The sequence below is a fragment of the Rhynchophorus ferrugineus genome, unplaced genomic scaffold (genome assembly GCF_030347505.1).
Source record: "Rhynchophorus ferrugineus isolate W39M unplaced genomic scaffold, kcgeb_rfMv2 rfM1, whole genome shotgun sequence".
NCBI lineage: Eukaryota > Metazoa > Arthropoda > Insecta > Coleoptera > Curculionidae > Rhynchophorus > Rhynchophorus ferrugineus.
Genome location: NW_027472580.1, coordinates 33,823,731 through 33,844,691, shown reverse-complemented (window position 1 = coordinate 33,844,691; position 20,961 = coordinate 33,823,731). Strand labels below are relative to the sequence as shown.

At 32.5% G+C, this 20,961-nt stretch overlaps 3 protein-coding genes across 6 annotated transcripts in view; 2 read left to right on the top strand and 1 right to left on the bottom strand.

Annotated features, from left to right (window-relative positions):
• Positions 1–507: 507 nt before the first annotated feature.
• Positions 508–3,247, top strand: LOC143206734 (SAC3 domain-containing protein 1). Of its 2 annotated transcripts, XM_076419409.1 has the most exons (7): positions 508–734; positions 795–986; positions 1,045–1,206; positions 1,256–1,489; positions 1,547–1,684; positions 1,736–1,925; positions 1,978–2,131. In XM_076419409.1, exons 1-7 carry the CDS (start codon positions 667–669, stop codon positions 2,065–2,067), a joined length of 1,074 nt encoding a protein of 357 aa, XP_076275524.1. In that variant the 5' UTR covers positions 508–666; the 3' UTR covers positions 2,068–2,131. The 2 variants fall into 2 exon arrangements, with proteins under 2 accessions (XP_076275524.1, XP_076275525.1); XM_076419410.1 differs by lacking the exons at positions 795–986; positions 1,045–1,206; positions 1,256–1,489; ... (1 more) ...; positions 1,736–1,925; positions 1,978–2,131 and adding exons at positions 2,172–2,242; positions 2,293–2,391; positions 2,444–2,587; positions 2,646–2,823; positions 2,877–3,247 and having other exon boundaries at positions 612–734.
• A 160-nt stretch (positions 3,248–3,407) lies between these two features.
• The window catches only part of Naxe (NAD(P)HX epimerase), a 43,232-nt gene continuing 25,678 nt past the window's right edge, over positions 3,408–20,961 (bottom strand). Inside the window, exons 1-5 of one of the 3 annotated variants that reach the window (XM_076419420.1) lie at positions 4,753–4,878; positions 4,166–4,388; positions 3,962–4,110; positions 3,764–3,906; positions 3,408–3,710 (exon numbers count right to left, since the gene is read on the bottom strand). In XM_076419420.1, the coding sequence (XP_076275535.1) occupies positions 3,482–3,710; positions 3,764–3,906; positions 3,962–4,110; positions 4,166–4,346 (702 nt within the window). In that variant the 5' untranslated portion in view covers positions 4,347–4,388; positions 4,753–4,878 and the 3' untranslated portion in view covers positions 3,408–3,481. Of the gene's footprint in view, positions 3,711–3,763; positions 3,907–3,961; positions 4,111–4,165; positions 4,389–4,441; positions 4,590–4,752; positions 4,879–20,961 lie in introns of those variants that run through there. The other 2 variants (XM_076419419.1, XM_076419421.1) reach the window with 2 other exon arrangements.
• The window catches only part of Sb (serine proteinase stubble), a 29,340-nt gene continuing 22,825 nt past the window's right edge, over positions 14,447–20,961 (top strand). Inside the window, exon 1 of the mRNA XM_076419400.1 lies at positions 14,447–14,580. Within this exon, the coding sequence (XP_076275515.1) occupies positions 14,577–14,580 (4 nt within the window). The 5' untranslated portion in view covers positions 14,447–14,576. The remainder of the gene's footprint in view (positions 14,581–20,961) is intronic.

The following is a 20,961-nucleotide window of genomic DNA, read 5'->3' as shown; positions in this document are numbered from 1 at the left end:
AGTATAAATAACTATATTATTTATTGATACTGGTATTGTTTGAATTGTATCTTATATCTAAGCAACATTGAACAAATAATTTGATTAATCAGTATAAAAACACCTATTATAATATGATATAAGGGTGTCGGCGTCGAGAAAAATATCGATATATCCGAGAAAAAAAATATCGAATTTTCTTGCACCAACTAATCGATATTGTTGAAAAAATAAAAATATTGATATATCGTCCCAAACAATATCTAAAACCAACTAAGCAATATTTTAAAATCTAGGAATATTTTTAATAAGCCTTTGAAAATAAATATCAAATTCACTAATCAATTTTGTTTTTTTTTCAACTTTCAATTTTGATTGAAATATCCTGAATTTTTTTTTAATATTGAAAAATATAGGCTTACAAATATATCGGTCAGAAGTATTGATATTTTTTGAAAAAATTATCGATTTTCGTTCTATAGTAATTTTCGGCATCCCTAATGTGGTGTTATTAAAAGAAGAAGATATTTTTGATTAACCTCGCGAAATATGGAAATGTACTATTTATTCTATGAATAGAGTAAATATTACTCTATGGTTCTATGATTTTCCTATTATATTTTACTTTACGAACCTAAAGTATGCGGTAGACATTCTGTAATTAAAATATTATTTGAAAGTGAAAAGATGGATTCTTTACATTCGTTTATCAAAGGAGAATGTATGGAGATGTGCCCAAAAGATGAAATCACTTTGTAAGCATATCAAAATATATTTTTTGATTTATATGAAATGTACATTAATTGTTGTTCCAGTCGAGTGAAAGAAAAACTTGTACACACTTTAGAGGTAGATCCCAATTTTGATAACAATAATAAATCGGAAATGTATTCAAAAAGAATGGTAAAGAGTTTTAGTAGATCTGCAGCTGGAAAAAGCATGCAAGATCCAAAGCAATTAAGACCAACAGCTGTCTTATTAAAGACTGTGCATTATTTACTTAAAGAGTATTAAATACCCTTACCGTTTATAACTAAATAGTATTTTGAAATTAACTTCTTCTAGTGTGATTATAAATGATAGGGTACCGTGGAATGTTACATGTGATTTTATAACTGATAGATTGCGTTCTGTAAGACAGGATATGGTTGTTCAGAGTTTACCAGTTGTTGACTGTATAAATATCTTACAACCCATTGTTAATTTTTATGCTTATGCATCATATAGGTATTTTTGTAACATTTTGATATTAACACTTTCTAACATATATTCATAGATCTTGTAATGAGAGTATATCTAATTTTGATCCAGTATTACATAGAAGACAATTTCAAGAATGTATTAAAAGATTATTATGTCTTTATGATGAATGTGACCATAAAAAAATTTGTAACAAAGCTTATGAAGAAATCCAGAAAAGTAGACCATATTATGAAGCATTGTACGTTTTATTAAATTTAGGCAATACTGATGCATTATCTAGAGCAATAAGGTTGCGATCCCAATTTAAGTATGTAAAACTCATCTATAATATAAGATTATTGATATAATTAATGTTATATTTTAGAACAAAAAAATTTAAATTAGCGGTATCTGCATCACTGGCTTTATTTGAAAACAATTTTGTCAGAGTTTGTAAAATTTTGAAACAGTTTTCAGGGCTTTTATTAGCTGTTGTATGTTTACATCTTCCTGAAATAAGAAAGTAATATACACCAATCTTAATAGTATTTTATATTAAAGTAGCATATTTTAGGCAAACTTTAAAAGTCATGTCAGTTGCTTATAACAGTAAAAACCTGATATTCCCTTTCAGTATTTTAAAAAAATTGTTTTTATATGAAAATTTAGGTGATGTAATTAGTGACTGTACATATTATGGTCTTACCTCTTCAGAAGATGGTGTCTATTTCATCAAATTGAATTTTAAAGAGGATGAATTAACAGTAATTAAAAACATTATGTCAATAGGCATTATTCAATTAATTTTAATTTTAGAAACAACCTACCCATCTGGATTTTGTAAATGAACATCTGAAGACAATTGAAGTTCCTAAATTGATTCTAGATATGCAATTTATTCAATGACATTTTTAAAAAACCATAGTTACTTTGAGATGATATTTTTGAAATATACATTTTTTGACATTTATTTTTTTTATTATTAAATTTATTCATATAAGTGTTTTTAGTATATATATTCAAACATTCATGAGCAATGAATGCTACCATTGTGGTAACATATGAGCAATGACAAGTAAAGGTAAAATATGTCAGTTTCCTTAATTAGCATATTAAGTTCCATTCTTTTAGATGTATCTTGTGCAGCTCAAAAAGGTTTACAGGAATTAAAAAATAGAACATTAAACTCTGGTTCACCAGTATTTGCTACTCAACATCAAAACATATCAGGTTTGCTTCTATAGGTATATAATGTTCGCCCTAAATTAAAACAACATTTTAGGTGTTATAGTTTCTACATCTTCACCTATTTCTTCAAAAGTTCCCATTGTACCAACTGCTTATCCCGATCCAAATATCCAAGTTTCCGATTCAGTATATCACCAAAATATTACTGCAACATCTCAGAGAGTATCCTTTCCTCAAGGTAACTTTAAAATTGTCAATTCTTATTAACTGGAAAATTGAATTATATAGTTTTGTAGACTATCCAGCAGAAGCTATGACTACAGAAACAATAGCTGGCATAGATGTTGATAGAGGTGCTGATGGTGGAACACCATTAAAAATGCATTTGTCTAAATCAGGACTTTTATATACTCTTAATTTGATCAGAGATCCTGTTGTAGATTATCAAGAAAAACGTGGAGTATCTCGAAACGAGTTGCGTATAATTTATAATTCTGTATCCCAACATTACCCTTAAATTTTTTTAGAGAAATAACCTTTGTTACTTTAGTTACCTCGCTGTGCACTCAGGCATATACAGCTGCAATAACCATTTTAGTTATGTTATGGAATTTGATGCCACTTGTTGATGGATTGGTGTATTTTGTCCGTTTTTTCCTGGATAAAATGATTGATATTGTAGAGACCTCTGACAACAAAGATCGCGCTATAAAAGGAGCTATATTGTTTGCTGAACTTACAGTTATATTTTTTATTATTTTTATGATTGTTGGCTTGATATTTATGCCTGTTTATCAGTTGATGGCTCGATTGTTCAGCAAAGTTTTTTCAATGGTAGCTTGGTAATTTTTAGAATATTCTTATATGACAATCAATAATCAAGTTATGTTATTAATAAGCATTTGTTTTATTCAAGTATTTAATTCTGCAATTTTTAATGAAAGAATCTTGCAAAACCTTTACTCACTTTTTCAAACACACCATCATCTAGTTCTTGTACATTTTTCTTTAGTTTTTACAAAGATATTTCTTATTAAATGCTTCTAATAATTGAGTAATTTGAATAGTAAGCACTTGTTTTATTTAAAAAATGACATTATATCTAGTTCAGAAAAAATGCCTTATCTCAAATTCAATCTTTCAATGAGACACAACATTCAGTCCCTGGATATTTTGGAAGGTTTAAATTGTATTTCTCTTCTAATTTTGGAGGAACAAATCTACCACCCAGATAATGGAAAGTCCCACTGAAAAAAGACGCACATTGTTTAGGTGCTGTAAGAGAAATAAGAAGCTCTGGTTTAATGCCACCCTCATCTGGTTCCCCTTTCTCCACATTCCATCCACTTGGTATATCTATGCTAGAAGAGTAATATATTAGTACAATCATTTAACATGTAATGCATGAGAATACCTCGCTATGGGTAGTGAAGTAGTTTTCATTAAATCAATTACTGATTGAAATTCTTCTCGAACTGGGGGTTTAAAACTAAAACCAAAAAGAGCATCCACGATTAGACCAAAATCATTTTCAAAACTGCCAAGACAGGGCAATGACTAAAAAAATTAGTTTGATATTTCTGGCAGAAAACATGTTATGATAATTTCTCACTTTTAGTATTGGTATATCCATCGATGTACATTGATGTACAAGGTTGTGATATAGTTCCTTATTAGTTTGTTTAGGATAATATACTATTGGATTATATTCAAATAGTTTCAAATGTCTGGCACACACTAATCCATCGCCACCATTATTTCCTTTAAAATACACATATATAATAGGTGGTAATATATTAAATAAAAATAACTTTACCTGGTCCACAACATATTAATGTTTTTTTATTAGAAATATTGTTTACAGGGAAACACTTTGTTATAGCTGTAGCACAACTCAAACCCGCTAACTCCATCAATTGATCCACGGAGAACTTATACTGGTTAAATAGTTCCAGATCTATATTAATAGCTTCTTCTTGATTTAAATATTTGACCATTTTCGTAGAGTAATCTCTCCTTGTAAAGCACTTGGGAATAACCTTTTAAAATTACAATAAATTAGTTTTTCTTTGACACAGTTTTAAGTATTTACGTGAAATGTATGGATGTATCGGATCAATATCTGCATAGTCGCATTAAATTTAAACAAAAATCATATCAGTAAAGTAAATATTGGTTTTATTTGTGTCAATTATTTTCAGGTTAGAATGTATTGACATAACAAACGTACAATATAAAATTATTTAAGCTTAATTTTCTCAAATAATTATTTTAGGAATGTGTTTTTGTTCTTCAAATTATGTGAATTGTTTATTTTTAAGATCATGTGATTGAGAATATAATCTCTGAAAATGGAATAGTATTAATAACTGTTCACTGGTGCTAGAATAAATGTACATTTACCTTGTTCTTTTGCTGTTTACAACGGGCACTTTATTGTCTCTTGTTGAAATATAACATAAATAAAGTATAATAATGAAGGCTATTGCATTGAATATATATACTTTTTTCATTTCACTATTCTATATGTATAATTTCAATTTTTGCATTTATTTTAAGTAGAAAAAAATGCCTGTGTATTAAAATATATTGAATATATAAATGTGTCATTTCCTCCAAATTTTCGATTATTTACCTATATCTTAAATCTCTAAACGTGAAACCAGATAAGATATGAAGCATTTTAGGTACAAAGCCCGGACTTAGTTTTCTGTTGATTTTGATGAATTAATAACTCCTGAATTAGCTTCTTTGTGTAATGCATATTAAGTCTTCTAGGAGAGAAATATTGTGGAAATAAGTAGAATAACATAAAATTTCAAATTGATTAGGATTTTATTATTATTGTCTGTTTGGTTGCCTATATCGGAAATGGAAATTTTAACATGTATTTATTACAATTTGAATTAAGAGGACTTTTTCGCCAATTTGGCTTATTTAGCATATTTTATTTAGGGATTTGTCCAGCGCCCAGTAATTAAGATCGTGCCCGGCCAACTTGAATGATCGTGTTTTATACAGCAAATAGATCGGTATGCGTAGATAGATTATGATCTCTCTCTCGATTTACAGCCGACAAAATACAAAAGTAGGCAATCTCGGTTGAGCATTAAAAGTGGAACGACGAAATCATCGTAAAAAATGCCGCAATTGTAATTAGCAAGATATATGGCGCGGCCGGCCGCCGAAAGAACACTTTAATGGGTAAAAGCTGGACAATAATTTCCGCATTAGCGTTTTTCTGAAGCTGACGAGCGATTTCTTTTGTTGTTGAACCAGCGCCGGTACCGGTCCGGTGACTAACCCCGCACTCATTACGCCAGGAAACATAAATAAGCCACTTTTCCGCCTTTTCCGATTGAAAAGCACACCTGCGAAAGCTCCACATCGCGATTTTATTCCCAGTGGACTCTAATATGACTTTTGCTTAATGTAACAGTTTTATAGTGATCGTGTTGAGACTGGAATGACGATAAACAAACCAAAAAACTATATCGATCCATGTATTATATCGCGCGACTGATACGGCCTTGATTGTTGACAAAACAAGACGGCGTGTTTATGTAGGGTGAAAAATAAGCGAGATGTCTAGACATAGGCGTTTAATTTTTGTTATAATATGATTGAGCCAGTAGTGTGGTTTGTGCTCGCTCTTAAACAAGTCTCCCATTTTTTACAAGGGTCTAGTTCTGGAGAATCTCCGCATGCCCACAAGGATTTCAATTTGCAACGTTGCGAGTTGTTAAAAATTATATGTATATTCGAAGAATCTAACATAAATAGAATAAATGATCTCGAATTCAAAAGTTAACAACCTAATATTTCTGTTGAGACCCAAGTTAAAATGTTTTGGTATATGTTTTGACCTCTATAATATAGAAAATGTAATATGAGACTATTTATAAACATTTCTCATTTTAAAATAATTTTGCAAAAAAAAACAATATGAAATTATTTATCAATATATAAACTCTATAATAATAAACTAAAGCTATAGTTCTTGTAAATTATTCGTATACTTGAAAGGTATAATGTATATTCTGGAACTAACAAATTAACCTAAAACTTCATTTGAAACGCGAGTTGAAATTTAAGTTACTCAATAATATATCTTGCACATCACTAAACAAATATCTTCATTGTTTCCTCATCGAATATCTTCGGTATGCAAAAAGAGCATGGAAAAGCTCAATTCATTCAAGAAAAGCAAGGAATGTAATTCAAATCGATATGCATTAAGCCTATGCATAGAATATACACGTATACATTTTGAGCTATATTCTTTTAACATTCCATATTGTCCGTCATTTTTTATGATTAACATAAAATCTTCTTTATTTAAAGTAGGGATATCATGCTTCAATATCTGTAGCCGAGTCTTTATGAGCCAGGAAATCTAGTCTTTTCAAGTTGATACTGCTTAAATTAGCTCGTGTTTTATCCAATATAGCATCTATTCGAGTTTTAGCAGCTAGTTGGCTGCAACTATATTTTTATCCGATTTTAATATGTAATTACTAGCGGACCCGGTAGACTTCGTACTGCCTCAATCGATAAATAAAACACCTAAATGAATGACAATATTATGGCTGTCAGAAGGCATCCGATCCAATCCTATTTAGAACATGTTTACTAAATTGTTGTTTACTTAATTGTAATTCTTGGACAATGGTTCTGTTCACTGTTGATTATCAACTTCCGCATCTGAATTTCCCATAAAATAAATTTGTAAAAATTGATGATCTGCATCTGGTAGTGGTAACAGCGCCCTCGGTAAGTGATAAATTTGTCCTTGTATCTGCAATATTTAAAGATTTGTCCAATAATTATTTCTGATATATATTTTAATATAAACTTGAATATTATTAAAAAATGTTTGTAATACTTTATTGTACATCAATAAGTGACAAAGATATGAAGATACATAGTAAATAAGATAAAATGTTATGGTATACCTTGAAAGTGGGCATGAAATTGTCCTGTTAATATGTGTAGCGCCGAATCATGTAATCTGGAAACAGCTGTTATATCTGAATGTTGGCCAAGAAGTGCTTAGAATCATTTCCAATCCCAGAAACTAAAGAGCGTAAAGGATCTGGTGGTGGGACCAATTATGGCATACATAATCATAGTAGAACATAATCCAGTAGATTTACCACTGTATTTTGACGCCTTGCAATATTTACAAATTATTGTCATTTCCCCAATTGTTACCGATTTGTCGGCACAATAATCTATTTCCCCACCATAGTGGGGAAATAGATTATTGTTGTGCAGCTTGTTCCAGGATCACAGGAGCACTGTGTCTGCGGAATCGCTCAATTTCATGATGTCGTGCTTGCTGTTGTCGTGTTTGATGTGCACGAACTCGTTGCATTCTAAGCCTATCTACTTCATTCTCACGCTCTAAAGAACGCAATTCTGATATAGCAATACAGCTATTTTCTTGATCTGTCTCTCTCTGGTCATCAGTGCGGTTAGCTCAGTGAGGTAGCTCTTCGCACATTTGATTGACTGCGATGACCTAAGTCAGGTCGTCTTCTCCTTGGCATCGTAAGTTGTAATTAAGTGAGAAAAGTTCTCGCGCAGTTAAGTGTCACTATCACAAAAAACAACAAAAAAAGAGTACATAATTTGAAATGTCACTATCCCAAAGGATCACCGAAGTTAAGAAAGTTCTCGCGCAGGTAGATTGTCGGATTCGATCATCGACATCAAAGAAAAAACAAAATTGTCGTTTTCATTTATTTGGAGCATTTATTCACCTTTTAAATCTTCCCTAGACTTCCACAAATAATTCAAAATAATCCAAATTGGTCCAATCGTTCTCGATATATATATATATATATATATATATATATATATATATATATATATATATATATATATATATATATATATATATATATATATATATATATATCTATATATATATATATCTATATATATATATATATCTATATATATATATATCTTTATTACACTCTTATGATTTCCTGATAGTTTACGCTCATATTTAGAAATATAAATATTTTTTACCAAAATAGGAATCCCTAGCTTTAAAAATTTTCAAACGAGCCAAACTTCAATGTTTCTTATCCAATTTTAATTCTGTAAATTGACTATCTGATCTGTGATGAGCTATGATTTTGAAGATATTTATTCCCATAAAGGCCTTCAAGTCATATTTATCTGTATTTTTACATTCGCAGAGTCAACTATACCTAAAATATAATGAATTTCGTATAGAATTGAATTCAATTTGCAAAATTAATATAAACATTGAATAGATACGCACCTGCATGGAATACCTTCATATGTCTGTTCAGATTAAAATTGCTCTAATAGTTCTTTTGACAATATTAATAAATTGATGATTTATGCATTACTTTTTGCCATTTATAATCAAAATATGAACAGTACAAGAACAAATAAACAACATAATCCTTAAAATCACAAAACAGACCTCCTAGTCCGGTTGCAGGCCCATAATGGCTATTGTAGTACGTTGGATTCTATGTCTCGATTGCTTATAAATAGCAACGGTGCAAAACTACAAAAAAAAGCAGATGTAAACTACCGAAGTTTACCGAATGCCGGCTGGGATTTTCCAGAAATAGCCACTACTCATAAATAGTGAGTAATAATATTATAATAAGGAGTATAATAGTGATAATGAATCCGTAAAACAAAATAGTTTTTGTTTATAAACCATTTAATAACTGGCGCAGTCGATAGGACTCTGGAAAGATCATAAGTAATCATCTATTCCAATACATCCAATTAATCTGAATCATCTCAATTACCAAGAAAAGTACAGGTTAACAAAAAAAATGAAGATAGGTTGACGTTGGATTCGCAATAGTTCCGCAGTTACTCGCAGCATTCCTTGTCATAGTAAAATAAAATAGTAGTTTGGACAAATACATGGCAAGGTCACAAAAGGTGGATTGAAGACTATAACTATTACAATTAGGAAATAGCCATGCTTCGAAAAATACACCTAGTCCGTAGATTTATGGCACAATCAACGAAGTTCTGGATATAAGGTCATCAAAGCCGGACTAAAGTTTTTGTGAAATAACATAGTTTACTAGAATTTTAACAGAGGCTTGTATGAATGGTTCAGGATGTACAGCCAGCCAAGCTGAATAGCACTATTTCAGTTTTTTAGCCTCAGACTATGCATGGAGGGTATACGATAGTCATTTTGGTAAACACAGTGTTCAAGTTTAATTCAAGCAATACTTACAAATAAGTTTAGCACAACTACAAGCGGTCTGTATGGGAAAACGAGCACGTAGATCTTTTTAATCGTTTCTTTAGGAGGGAGGGGTAACATTGTACAACTCATATGGTTAGGACATATATGGTATAAGACGGTGTTTATGTTATGATAGTTACAGATGTGAACATTCGGTTACAGCGGAGTGATGGAAAATAATGTGTTTTCTATGAATCTCAGCTCGAATCAAATAGTACACAAGTATGTTGAGCGTAAAGAAAAATATTCCTAGGAAAATTTAAAAAATATAACGATATTTTTTGATTCTTTTTTTTTTTTAAAAATATCGATATTTTTCGTCAATATTTTTTGTATTCAAATAGAACTTTTGTTTTGATATTTCTCCATCACCTTTGTCATAAATAGAATTTTGAGCGGAAAGGTAGGTTGGAGTGAAGAAATATCGATATTTGTTTTTAAAAGTTTTAATATTCCTTTTTGTTGTTAGGTTTTTGAAAAAGAAATGAATATTTTTTAAAATTTCAAAAAAATATTTAAAACCATCATGTAAACACAGTTCATCTGTAAGAACCCTACGTGGAAATTGGGCACACAGCAATCAAAGAAAAGCTGAAGCATATGCTGACTATCTAGAAGAAACCTTCATACTAAAGGAAACTGATATTGAGTATAATTTCCCGGACATAGAATGTGAAATCACCAGGTTATGACTTAACAAAAAGACGATTTCTGCAAAAAATATCAAGAAAGGCAATTATAAAACTTACCAACTTGATCAATGCAGTATTTCGACTAAAACATGTCCCAGGCGTTTGGAGGATGGCTGAAATTATCATGATCCCAAAACCTGGAAAATTACGGTATTAAAAGAAGGTATTAAAAAGAAACACCTAAAAACTGATTGTAGAGAGAAAAAACCTAATACCTACATATCCGTTTGGGTTTGTTAACAAACATTTGATGATTGACCAGGTGCATAGAAAAAAATATATAATTGAAAAAGCCTGTGAAAGTAAAAAGGTATATTCAGCTATATTGTTAGATATGGCACAATCCTTCGAAAAGGTATGGTATGACGGTCTTGTTCAAGAGCTAAATAAAATGTTACCGAAAAATAGACTAAGCTAGGAAAATCTTATATTACAGCCACAATGCTTAGAGTCAAACACGAAGAAGCCTACTCTACAATAAAATAAACTGAAGCAGGTGTATCACAAGGAAGTATTTCGGAATTAATTTTGGAGCAAAACTTCACTGGAGGGAAAATGTGAAAAAGGAAAGGAAAAAACATGAGTTGAAATATACGAAAATGTATTGGTTAATTCGAAGAAAATCACAATTATCAGTAACAGGTTAATTGAAAAGTCCCCGACCTGATACATAGATGGCGCTACTAGAATTAAATCCATATATTTTTTAGTTAATCCTAACCCTCAAAAGATGGCTGTGTAAATTTAACAGCTGTCGGATCATTAGTTTGTGAATTATAGCATTTTGAGTGAAGCAACTTTGTTTGCAATTTGTTATTGTGAAAAACATGGATAAAAAGGAACTTCGCGCGTTGACAAAATATTGATTTTTGAAAGAAAAAATACAGTTGAAGCAAAAACTTGACTTGATGCCGAGTTTCCGGACGCTGCCCCAGGAAAATCAACCATCAAGTATTGGTATGCTAAGTTTCGATGTGGTGAAATGAGCATCGAAGACGGTGAACTCAGTGGACGCCCAAAAAAGGTTGTTACCGACGAAAATATTAAAAAACCCGCAAAATGATTTTGAATGACCGTATATTGAAATTGAATGAAAGAGCAGACACTCTAAAGATATCAACTGAACGTCTACACCATATCATTCACGAATATTTGGGTTTGAGAAAGCTCTGTGCAAAGTGGGTTCCGCGCGAGCTCACTTTTGACCAAAAGCAATGACGAGTTTATGATTCGGAGCGGTGTTTGAAGATGATCAAGCGTAATACACCCGAGTTTTTGCGTCGATATGTGACCATGGCTCCATCATTTCACCCCGATGTCCAATCGATAGTCAGCCGAGTGGATTGGCAAGATTATGGCGTCTATATTTTGGGATGCGCTTGGAAAAATTTTCATTGACTTCCTTGAAAAAGGTAGGACCATCAACAGCGACTATTACATAGCGTTATTGGACCGTTTGAAGGACGCATTTGAAGAAAAAGAAATTGCTGCTCCACCAAGACAATGCCGTGTCACAAGTCAGTAAAAACGATGGCAAAAATCCATGAATTGGGCTTCGAATTGCTTCCTCATCTACCGTATTCTCCAGATCTGGCCCCCAGCGACTATTTCTTATAAAAGTTGGAGGGTTGCTATAATCAGTGTATCACGCTTGAAGGAAATTATGTTGAATATAAAAAACTAATTTTGTCAAAAAATGTGTTTTATTATGGTAGGCCGGGGACTTTTCATTTGATCTGTTACATAATAAATTGCTAATGTATAAGTAAGTATTAAAATCTATATGGATATACTATACGGAATTTAATTATAGAGATGTTTCGCAAGAAAATAATATAAATAAAAATTTTCCAGAACAAAATATTGAGAAGTATCGCAGGTGCAGGGATGTACTACAGGACTGGTTACTAACATAGAGAGACTTTCAAATAGCGACTGTCACCCAGGAAACTAAGAGAATTGCAAGTAGACATGAGACAATATCGAAGAAGACTCAAAAGAATTAACCAATTTGATCTTTTTTGTATAGTGAAGTGCATTTAATAAATAAACACTAGTGTTAATACCTAAACATCATTACAACAGAGACTAAGATAGCGCCGATTGGTCTTCCTAGACATATACCTAGATTTAACACATGGGCTGAAAAGTCCTGGGCCTGACACATAGATGGCGTTAGTTTTATTGCATTCAGTGCTTTTTCAGTTAGTACTAACCTTCGAAAGAAAGCTGTTAAAATTTCATGATATTCTACTCATAAGTTTGTGTTTGTTATTGTGTTAAGAGTGACACTACTTTTGTTATTTTCAAAATAATGGGTCAAAAACAATTTCGTATTTTAATTTTAATACTGCTTCGTGATGGAAAAATACCGTGGCGTATTAACGGGTATATAATGATCAGAAACAACAATAAATAGTTGGTTTGCTTACTTCAAACCTGGTCCCAGAGACACCGAGGTTGCAGAACGTCGCTAAGTCGAAATAAAGTTGTAACGCCAGGAAACAAAAAAAAAACACAAAATCGTTTTGAACGATGGAAAAGTGAAGTTGCGTGAGTTATCTGACATAGTAAAGATATCAAAAGAACGTGTTGGTTTTATATCTTATGAGCACTTGACTATGAGAAACCTCTGTTCTAAGTGGGTGCAGCGTTTGCCCATTTCACCAAAAACAAGAATGTGTTGATGATTTTGAGCAGTGTTTGGCCATGTTTAAACGCAAAAATAAACGATTTTTTGTCGATATTTGAAGATGAATGAAATATGGAGCCATCACTCCACTCCGGTATCAAAACGATCGTCATTTGAGTGGACAGAAACTGGTTACAGGCCTATTTTGGAGCAAAAGATAAATCGCTCTACAAAAGTGATATAGAAATGTTAGTGGCGCTGGAATGATTGTGTGGCTCTTGATGGAGATTATGTTGACGAGGAAAACCAGTTTTCAACAAAAAAAAACACGTCTTCTTTATTGCGCCCGGGACTTTTCCGCCCATGTGTTAAGTTAATGAAAAAACAAATTCGAGATTAGCCGTATTGTTTGTGCTCCCTGTCCAATAAGTTGCCACGTCTTTTCGTAAAATAAAACAAAAACGTTTGTTTTTAAACCCTAGGCATTTAGTAACTTCAATACAAAAAGAAATTCGAGAAATGATTAACACCAAACCCACTGCACTTTGTACTGAAAGTTTATTACCATTTTCCCATTTATTTCATTAATGAGAAATCAACAGAATTAATTTCTTCGTTCTTTGTTTTTTTTTTGGTGGAACAACAAGTAATAGCGGTGGACGAAAATTATTTTCGCCCAGATGATCGGAGTGTGACAATGTAATAATAAGCGTTGATAACGACGACGGCAGATGACTGTTGCGCGAGAACCGATGACAAACTCCAATCTTGAGATGCGTGACGAAAGTACATATTGTCGTAATATTCCAGATCCGGTGTCGAGTGTGCGCCGCTTCCGACAACTGCCAGCGTGAATCAACCTTAAAAAGTGAAACTACGGCGACGCGACGGCAGGTGCAGTTTTCGGAAAAAAGCGCGCAATTATCGCATCTCGGCCTCGGGGCCCCCCTGCTGTACAAGGTGTGATATTGCACCGGCCGGGGGGTGTCTGCGAGAGAGTGACCCACTTCTCGGCCGATGTGTGCCAATGCAGCGCCGGCCCAGTCGGAAGCCGATCGTCCTCGCGCCCGGCTTCTTCTGCTTGCTTCATCCTCCGCTTTCGGCATCTTCAGTTCGCGACATGAGAGTTACGGGTTAGAACGCGATTCGCCGTACCATCGCTCTCTCCTTTCCATCGACTGACTGACTGACTGACTGAGTAGTGCGTGCGCGAACACCGGACAGTTTTTCATTATCGCCATTTTTTTCCGGCCAATTTCGGAACACCGCTTCCCATTTACAGGTAAGCTTCTGTTCGTTCTCCGAAGCGCTGATTCCATCAATCCATCAGTCGCGTGCAAATATGACTAATACCATTTTTACGATCGAAATAATACCGAGACCCGAGATTGATGGAGTCATTCCCTACCATAAATTAATACGCCCCAATTATTCGCACTGTTGGAGTGGCGATTTTGGCGACAATCGCTGTTTATCTGGAACGAGTTGATCGATTGTGTTTCTAGATCGGCCCTGGCGGCGTTCGGCCTATGATGAAGCGGGACTCGTAACCGCCAGTCCCCGAAGCCTGCACGCGAGCGGCGTTATCACCTGGAGTGACCAAATGTGATCGAACGACGAAAAAGTGGAACGCACATTAATGGGTGAGTAATCTGTTCGGCGTATCGGCAACTCTTATCTGGTCGATGGTCATTGTTATATGTTCGATGGTTCGATCTTGGACGGCGGATAGAAAGTAAATTTCTTTTCTGACGAACAACGCCCGTAATGTCGCGAGATCATTTCAGCATCTTCCACGTACCGGGCGAAATCAGAAAGTGATGAGGTGATGCATCAAACTTATTCACTCACTAGTATCCTACCCTATTGCTGTTTGAGTTCCGTTGAAGGTTTTTGTTCTGTTCCTGTTGCGGGTTGATTTACCCTTCACGGTAAATCACACCTCGCTGCTTTTTGAAGACCGCTCTTTGTTGGATTTTTAAGTGTCTTGTATACACAGGGATAATTAGGTGACATTTATTTCCATCGAGATTCAGTTTAATTTAAGTTAAATCTGTGATAATTTTTATAAGGTTACTTCACTATCATTTCTTCTTGACTTGATTGTGTATATGAATATTTTTGCGTAGTTTTATGGCAAATTATGTGAACTAAGCTATCATCGACATATTCAGGCCTTTATTTATTCACTTAATTTGATCTTATTTCTATGGGACTCATTTATAAAGCTTCATAAAAGCAGAATCATTTCGGAAACTGTTGTAACATGTTTGATACCGTAAAGTATTTTTCTGAAACAGTAAGTTCATGATGAACCAAAAGTTCCAGGTATTCATTTATTTACTTAATTTGATCTTCTTTCTGTGGGATTTGATTATACACAATTTTTTTACTTTTGACCAATTTTACAGCAACTTTAAACTAAGCTATCATTGACATATTCAGAATAATTTAGGAAGCTTTTGCAACTTATTTGAAATTCCCTACCCGTAGGGTGCATTTCATAACCATAAAGTTGATGATGAATCAAAAGATCAAAAGAAGTCTTTATTTGTTAATTTAATTTGATCTTCTTTCTGTGGGGTTTGATTTTACAAATATTTTTTATTTTTTACCAATTTTGTGGCAATTTTAAACTAAGCAATTATCGACTTATTCAGAATTATTTAGTTTTTTGCAACTTGTTTGATAATTATTGAATATTGAACCAAAAGCTTTAGGCATATATTTTATGTTCTTTTTTTAAATTTTATAATTTTATTCCTTACAAACTTTTTTTCATTTGTTTTCCTTATATATGTTAAGTATGTTAAGTTAATGTTCTTTAATGTTCTTAAATACTAAGTCTAAACAACACTCAAGTGTCTCAACATTCAAACTGTTGTAAACTAACACATAAAGCTTTATTCTCTTGTATTGGTGAGGTTAACATGCCAGATTGCTTCAATATGTACCTTGGTACAATAACCTGTTTTAGTTTTTATGGCAATATGGTTTTCAATGTCTAATAACTTCACTACTCGTATATTAATGCTACTTTTCTAGCAAGTCATAATATATTTAAGACGCACTGATTTGAGAATCTGTGAATTTTGAATCTGAATATAATATGAATATCATCCCTCATATCGTAATCAAATAAAACGTAATCATATCGTAATAAAGTAACATATACAATCGTAATTTGCACTTTAATTTATTACTATTGTTCTGTTCTGCTTACATCAGGCCACAAGCAAGACCAGTGCGGAATAAATACATCAGTATGTGATTTCTACTTAAGCTAAAGTTAAGCTAACACTTGGACACCATACAAATTCGAGTGGCTTGGTTCAATTCAATCTTCTCATTTTCTGCACGTTGCCCAATAGTTATATTGCGTCCACGTTGCTGTAATTTAGTAAACTTCTTTCATATGTTACGGCGAAATCTTGTAACTGCGTGTATTCATTTAACTTCGAGGTCATCGTGCAGCTCTTTGTTGGTTCCGTAGCGATAAGCATTGGTAATTAATTGAAGAACTTGGTTTTGCAGTGTTAGATTATTAGTCGGTTTGATTTCTTCGTGCAACCCCATATTTGCAATTCATAAGCCCAAATAAGATTCATTATTGACTAAAAAATTACTATGATTTACCTAATAGGGAAGTTTAATTTTTAATTTAATCTGCAGGGTTCTTGTTGAATGTCGATGTCGGTGTTTCGAAAACCTTTGAATATTGAAATATTTTGATAATTCTTCGAGAGAGATATTTTAAATAGTTCTTTGTTTAACTCCAATAATCAAAATCAATATCGATTTATTTAAGATATGCCAACATTAAAGATAAAAATAAATAGGTATTAAAAAATGTCGTATTGTCGGTTCAATTTTTATATTATAAACTATATTACAATCTAAATTCATTCTAAAAACTGTAATTATTTTCAAGCTATGCAAGCTAATTTCAAGCAAGCTAAAATGGAATTGATATGGTAGAAAAGCAATGATGGGATTGGGAAGAAACAATATCTAGTGAATATAACGGCTTTAGTAAGGGTTAATTTAATTATTTCGAAGTTTTTTTTTAGTAGGAAGCTCAGTGTTGTCATTGGAATAATTTTGTAACGGTATTTAGGAAATGTTTTATTTCAGTGCTATTGTGAATCTCTCAAACTCAATATAGGCGGCCAGCTTTTAGCTGAGAGTTCAGTTTGCCAGTATTCCAAATCGGTCCGTTGTTTGTGGTAGTTTTCACTTTGTTTAAAATTATTATATTAGTCAATTTTCCTGGGGTAAAATTACCATAACAATTATGAAGCTAATATGTTATTTAAATTTTAATAAAAAAGCATTGTTGAATCAATAATAACATTTCACGGTCACATCACGCGGTCACTTGATGACTTTTTGTCACCATGTCCCTATTTGAGTGTATCACATACTAAACGACTGTCCACGGCTCACCCAAATTAGAGCTATATATGGGCTGGAAACTTTTAGAAATGCCTTTACAGGAAAAATATACAGACAGACTCCTTGGATTTCTACGAGAAATAGATTTTCTCCATAGAATCTAGCCTAAGCTAAGTGTTACTGACCAAGCAACCATTACCACTTCGGTATGGGTAAGATAGTGTGCTGTCTGGATAGAACCTCTACTTCGTTATGGTTGTGTTTGTAGTCATGTATTTGAGTCCATTTTTAAATCGTATATACACTATATAAATTTTTAGCCCCCCTGTTTGTGTTTAAAATTTTATTAATTTATTATTTTATATATACACTTATGTCTGTACCCGTCCCTTTTGTTTTAACGCCGTATGACGACTTTTGTATGACGACATCAGGCAAAGTGACAAAAAAAGCCAAATTTTATATTGTCTGAGAAACATCATATGCAGCGTCGCTAAATATACCGCGATTCGGTTACGGTTTGGAGACCACCTCGTATCAACTCGTTCAATCCATCTCGTTCACCACGCGAGAAAATAATTCCCCGAAGACACCCAGCTGCCCCGGGCGACAAGCCCATTCAAGACATCTATCGAATATCATGATCTGTATTTTTTCAATTGATTTTTATTTATGCGCAGCGAAAACAGCTACCGACAGGCCAAACATCCAATATGTAAAAGTACCATCCGATCGAACCAAATCTCTTTTTTATGTGTTAAATTGCGTACGGAATTTTCGACCAGCTGGCCGGTCATTTTTCCTGGTTTATGTGGCCGTACATTTTAAATTGATAGTTTTTATCTTTTTTACCGTTAATTCACATGTTCCGTAGTTGCATGAATCGTTTTTTAATGGTTGTGTATCTTTTTTTTTAACTGAAACCAATTATTGGATCTAGGGGAAAGTATTGCGGTTCTTTAGCAGTTAATTTACACATTTTTTGTGTTTAAATGGAGCATTATACGTTAACTATGTCCTGTATTAATCGTTGACCTTTCACCATTTTCTTCGTTTAGTAGTTGTTTCATTAGTTCACGATCAAAATCACTAATCTATCTCAAATAATATTTCGATGGTGGTATGGATACTCACCTAAATTTTATCATATTGCATTATTCTCTGTATACATTCACGTATAATTAAAAACACTCATGCCCTAGTGGGATTTCGCTCCGCATCTACTGAATTGAATTTTATCCCAAGAAACAATACAGTTTACTCATACGAATAATCTTTTTTGTATGTAATGTAATGTATTTCGGTGAATTTTCTATTGCATTAAAATATGTCAAACAGGTCTATCAAATCATGTTACCTGGTTGAAATGAATATGCGTTCAAATTACTGATGTTGGTGAATCTAATAATAAATGAAATATTGAGTGAAACGATAAGGAAAAATAGCATTATTAATTATTTAATAACATCATGTTACACAAAAAGCAAAACACATTAGAACCACAATAAAATAACTATACTGGTTAGTCGGAAGATACTCTCAACTTGATAGAGGTTGATTTATAAAATTATTAAACCAATTTGGACCTATGGGGTGCAAATATGGGGTTGCACTGAAAATTCAAATCAACTAGTCATCCAACGCTGTCAAAACAAGCTTCTTGGATTGATTACCAATGCCTATCGCTACGTAACCAACGAAGAACTACACGATGACCTGGAAATCAAATGGATTTGCGAAGTTTTCTAAGATTTCGCCTTGAAACACGAAAGAATATTAATAAATCATATTAACCTGGAAGCAATACAACTGCTGGACAGCGCGCAGGATGTCAGGAGATTGAAGCGAACCAAACCATACGAACTTATAAAAAGTGTATATCTTTAGTGTAAACTATAGCTATAAGTTATTATAATTTTATAATTGAGGAATACATATTGATGTATTTTCTCGCACTCGTCTTGCTTGTGAATTAATCCAAGTACAAATGAAATGTAGTAATAAAGATGTAATAAAAAATAATTATTTAATATATAACATGACATTGATTATCGTAATGCTTGCAATAACTGAATATTTTTATACGCATAATTATTATATACATATATTTATATATATATATATATATATATATATATATATATATATATATATATATATATATTTCATGATCTTGTTCCCGTATCTAGTTTAGAAAAAATCATATTTACATCTTTTTCTCGCCTCGAATGAATGATAGTTTGATAGCGATCCAATCATCGGTCAATTTTGGCACTTCTTCAGTATTTCGAAATCGTATGCCAGCTAAGTTATCGATCTGAACAAGTGTTATCAGACCGCGCTTTATCTGGTTAGTATGCTGGTTATGGCAGAATATCTCATTTGAGTTTTAACATGGTTTCTTTTCCAACTTGTAGCCTGTGGCTATCCATGTTCTTTGTTATGATAATACAGCGTTAATTTTATTCAATTGACATCGGTAAGATTCTGTGGTAAAAGTGTTATTCGGTTTTAGCCGCTCATGATATATTATATCTTGCTGATTATGATTGGGTAACCCATAACATTTTGTGCTTGGAATTATCTTAGTAGATCCACTTCTTACCATCAGTTACAATACGCCATAGAAAACTCTTCATCAGCTGCTAAGATTTTAAAAAGTTCTTTGAGAGTTTGAATTGTGTTTTTGGCTAAAAATCCTTACAATTTATTGTTGTCGAACTCCATGGTTCTGCAGACCTATCTTTGTCACTTTTAAAGCGTTAAAACTAAAAACAACAATTAACATTAGGATTATCATAAGTTTCTAAAAATATTTGATGGCCTTCGACAGCAAATTTCTGAAATCAAATAAAAATAATGAATGTTAAACTACTTGATACTTCAAGACTTTTCCCACAATAATATTAATATAAAAATCTGTATGAAGTTCTCGGTCTAGATTGTTATGAATATTTCTGGGTTAAACTAAAGTATATTTTATTATCAACTAGGCATTTGATTTAAGTGGTCCGTAATATGACCAAGTTATTCGCATTAGTCAGGATATTGTGAAAATTCTGCCTCTACAATATTCACATCACTAACTCATTCCACGAGAATTTGTTTCCAATAAAATTCTTAATATTGTCTAGTCAGTCAATTAGTCATTGAACTTTTAACAAACATCAATTATTATGTCAATAATACAAAAATCTTTACATTTAGTCTAATTTTAACAGAATTATACTAGTGATCGAAATGTGTTACATCAATTCAAATTACATGGTTACTTTCTTATTGTTATGTTTTTTCCTTGTTTATTTAACTCTTGAGCATATATGATATATTGATATTTTCATTAAGTATTTCCAAATTCATCAAAAAGTTAATATTAATATTAGACTCCTTAAAATTCATATTATGCATCCGAAAAGGATCAGAAACAGTGAATCTACGATATAAGAAGTAGAGTTGGTAGCGTTGGTGATATACGAATTCAATTTTTTTTATCAACCATCAGCCATTTTTTAAAATCGACAAACGAAATTGTCGTGTTTGTTGAAATTGAGGTTCTGTTCTTATCAAAATTTGCTGTATCCCAATTTTAGTACTGTATGACTTTTTGAACGAGCTATATATTTTTACCA

Bases quoted from the DNA above. Each gene is read 5' to 3' on its own strand.
- LOC143206734 (XM_076419409.1), top strand. From the start codon at position 667: ATGGATTCTTTACATTCGTTTATCAAAGGAGAATGTATGGAGATGTGC. The intron at 1,490-1,546 runs GTATGTAAAACT...GTTATATTTTAG, and splicing joins AGGTTGCGATCCCAATTTAA to AACAAAAAAATTTAAATTAG. The intron at 1,685-1,735 runs GTAATATACACC...AGCATATTTTAG, and splicing joins CATCTTCCTGAAATAAGAAA to GCAAACTTTAAAAGTCATGT.